Source organism: Chaetura pelagica, unplaced genomic scaffold (assembly GCF_000747805.2).
Source record: "Chaetura pelagica isolate M959 unplaced genomic scaffold, ChaPel_1.0 scaffold170, whole genome shotgun sequence".
In the NCBI taxonomy this organism is placed as follows: Eukaryota; Metazoa; Chordata; class Aves; order Apodiformes; family Apodidae; genus Chaetura; species Chaetura pelagica.
Genome location: NW_009952048.1, coordinates 914,584 through 918,215, shown reverse-complemented (window position 1 = coordinate 918,215; position 3,632 = coordinate 914,584). Strand labels below are relative to the sequence as shown.

At 38.2% G+C, this 3,632-nt stretch overlaps 1 protein-coding gene across 1 annotated transcript in view; it reads left to right on the top strand.

The window, feature by feature from the left end:
- TPBG (trophoblast glycoprotein) overlaps positions 1-516 on the top strand; it is a 26,655-nt gene extending 26,139 nt beyond the window's left edge. The window contains exon 4 of the mRNA XM_010003158.1: positions 1-516. Within this exon, the coding sequence (XP_010001460.1) occupies positions 1-516 (516 nt within the window).
- Positions 517-3,632: the final 3,116 nt, after the last annotated feature.

The window sequence follows — 3,632 nt, the reverse complement described above, 5'->3', positions numbered from 1 at the left end:
TCCTTCCAGGGGCTGGGCCAGCTGCAGAGCCTCGACCTCAGCAACAACTCCCTGAGCGTGCTGAGGAATGACACCCTGGCCCAGTTCCGGGGCCTGCCCGCCCTCCGGCGCATCAGCCTGAGCCACAACACCTGGGTCTGCGACTGCGCCATCGAGGACCTGGTGGCCTGGCTCAAGGAGAGCGACCAGGTGGAGGGTAAAGAAGCCCTGACCTGCTCCTACCCTGATAAGATGCTGGGCAAAGCCCTGCTGAAGATCAACAGCTTGGACCTGAACTGCTCAGTGCCCATAGACCTGCCTTCCCAGCTACAGACTTCGTATGTCTTTCTAGGGATAGTGCTGGCTCTCATCGGAGCCATTTTCCTCCTGGTTTTGTACTTGAACCGAAAAGGGATCAAAAAGTGGATGCACAACATCAGAGATGCCTGTAGGGATCACATGGAGGGCTACCACTACAGATACGAGATCAATGCAGACCCCAGGTTAACAAACCTCAGCTCCAACTCGGACGTCTGACGAAGCGCTGCGGGGCAGCGCCGTAGCTGTGCATGAAAAGTAGACTCGTGCTTCACCCTCCTGCTTGCGTCCCTTCCCCTGAGAAGTCTCGGGCCTGCTTGTAACACCAGGGGGATGTGCCTCCCTCCCTCTGACAAGGTTCAATTTTCTTTTGAGAATCTGGGCAGCTGCGCATGGCGTTGGGCTGTATGTAGGAAACAAGCTGCTACTTCTTTTCCTTCTTTCCTGTCTGTACTTGCTGGAATATTATTTTTTTTTTCCAAGCTATCAAAAGAGAAAAAAAAAAAGGAATCTCTCTGATGCTTCAAAGCCACCAGAGATTATAAAAAATTCACTGATGCAGACACCATTCAACAAAAACTGCCTCAACTTTTTAGGGAAAAAAAAAAAGGTTATGTTCTTCCGTGCCAGTTTTGGTCTTGTATATCTGAATTATGATTACAACAATTCCATTTCACAGACTACCTTGAGATTTTAAAAAACTAAAGGGACTCCTTTTAATGACTCCTCTGGTACAAAGCAAGGAATCAAGTAGTGAGCATGCACAAAATACTTTATAGTTTTACATGTTGGGAAACTTAGAATCTCAGTAAGTCCCTTACTATTTTGTAAAGTTTTGGTTGCAGTGTACCTGAAAAGAGAGATTTTTTTTTTTATACAAACTGCATCTAAACTCCATCTGAACTGTTAAATTCAATAAACAGTCTTACAAGAACTGTTGTGTTGAAGTTTGCTGATCAATGAGAAATGTATGGACATCTAAGAATGTGTGTAGCTTTATAGGCTCTGAAGTAGTAGCCCTGCAGTAGTAATCTGAATAAAATTTTATAGAATTGTGTAACTTAGAGAAATGAATGTTTGCCATTTTTGTGAAATATGCCAGGAGAATTGCACCAACCAACAAGCCGTTTCACTTGGCATAAAACCCCCCAGTCTGCTCTCAAAACAACTGCAAAGTGTCAGGACAGATGCTGAGGTCCACCTTGCTGGGAAGGTACAAACTGGTAATAAGATCTTCTCTACCAAATTAAAAAAAAAAAAAATTACTCAAATTAGGTTGTGCATTATGTCAGCTTAAGTAAATTTTACCTGAATGGAATTGTTTATTATAAAAAAAAAAAAATTTCATGTCCTAAACTAAATTAAATGTAGCTCAGTTGTGTGGTGAGTGAGCTTCAGGCTTGTAAATGAATGCAGCACTTAATTTATTAACTGCTTCCTAACTCATTGCAAACTCTCAGTACTAGTGAGTTTCTATATTATCCATATCAAGTAATTTGATGGAACTTTACACCTACCTTAAAGCTTTTAACAGGTGCATTTCAATATTGTGTTTTACTCATGCTGATTACTTGCTTGGGAATGCATTTTTTTGTAAATAGATAAAAAGCATGTGAAGAAAAACTTCAAAAATGCATAATTTAATATGCAACTCTGGTGACAGATGAAAAGGTTAGCAAGAACCTTCCAATGGTCACCAATAATTAATGCACTTTTTCCAATCCATTCATAGATTCTTAATGGAAAGAATACACCAACTGTGAAAGTGTGATGTGAATTGGTATCTATCAGCTTATCTGTGGAGCTTTTTCTAATGTGACTATTCCTTGAAGCTCTTGAACATCTCTAAAGTGTTAAGAATTACTGGCTAAAATCTCTTTGCTTTCAAAAGTGACAGTTTTCTCATATATATGCGCCTTTGGTAAGAGCTCATAAATATATAATAGTCCCTAAAGTATCAGGAGAAATATAATCTGGTTTGGGCATCAGTATTATTCAAATGTATTTTTCTCTCCTTGCAACTTCAGACAAAGCAAGTAGCACAAGTTGGTTCAGACTAATTTTCTATTGCTTAAAATTGCTGTTCAATTTATTTAATAGCAGGGTTTTTTTGTAATGTAGTTTTGTACATTTGCCCTCAAAAGTAAAAAATAAGTGAATATTAAGTACAATTAAGGTCTTGATAAAGACCTTACAATTAGTGTAATAAGTGATAGCCTATTTTTACTGCTGTATGAGCAATATCTGGTAAACAGGTATGAAGTTTGTGGATTCCTAAAAAGCAGACTGCTGGTCTGAATGTTAGCTGCCCGTTATTTTAAGAACAGTGTAAAAACCTCAGTGTGAATAACTGTTACTGTGCAACTATGCAAACCATTCATACTTGGCATACATAAGATAGTTTACCTAAGCAGCTAGAATTCACAAGAGCTATGCAGTGTGCTTTGCTGTATTGATCATTTCAGAGATGATCAACTTACACTTATTTGTACAGTGCCAAGAGTAGCAGAGCGTCATCCTTGCTTAAGATGCTCCTGTAATATAATAGAGAAAAAAGTAGGTACAAACCAGGACATTCCTTGGGCAATCTCTTGGGTTTTGTAAACAGACACTTTAAAGTAACTACAGTAAAAACAGTTATCCATGATGTGTTAATGTAACAGCTATGCATTTATGGAGCTGTGTAAGGACAGGCAATGACTTCCATTGCAGTCTCTCACCCATCAACGGAATATTTGTATAGTGAGTAAGTGTAACTGTTTGTATTACAACTATTATTCTAAATATTATTATTTTTGTATCGTAGAAAGTAATTGTAACAGAATTTTATTAGAGACCTGTTGACAGCTACTTCAAAATAATTTTTGCCATTTACTTACATGTGTATTTATTAGGATGTAACACTTAGCATGTGTCAGTATTGTGCTGAATAATGTTCTCCTACAGTGTTTGACCAATAATGAATGCTTTGGTGTTTTGTACAATGCAAGTGATCTTAAATCCCCTTCCGTAAACAGTGCTTGAAATTTGTTTTCCTTTCCTATTACAAAGTAGTTACAGTAGTACTCAAAAGACATTTAAAAAGTAGCTCCCAAAGGGCTTCAGAACTTGGTTTAAAAGTATGGATTTAAAATAACATTAGTGTAAGGGTTATTCTGAAGCACATTTTATAATCTTACTCTGCTTTGACACTTGAAATTTGAATTGATGACCATTTCCAGAGCAGCTTAAATAGCAAGGCTGTTTTATTCCTTCATTTGTCAATAAAACACGTGCAGCATTAAATGCCTCTAAAATGTGTTTTGTATGCATAACCCCCCAAAGTTCTGCATGAC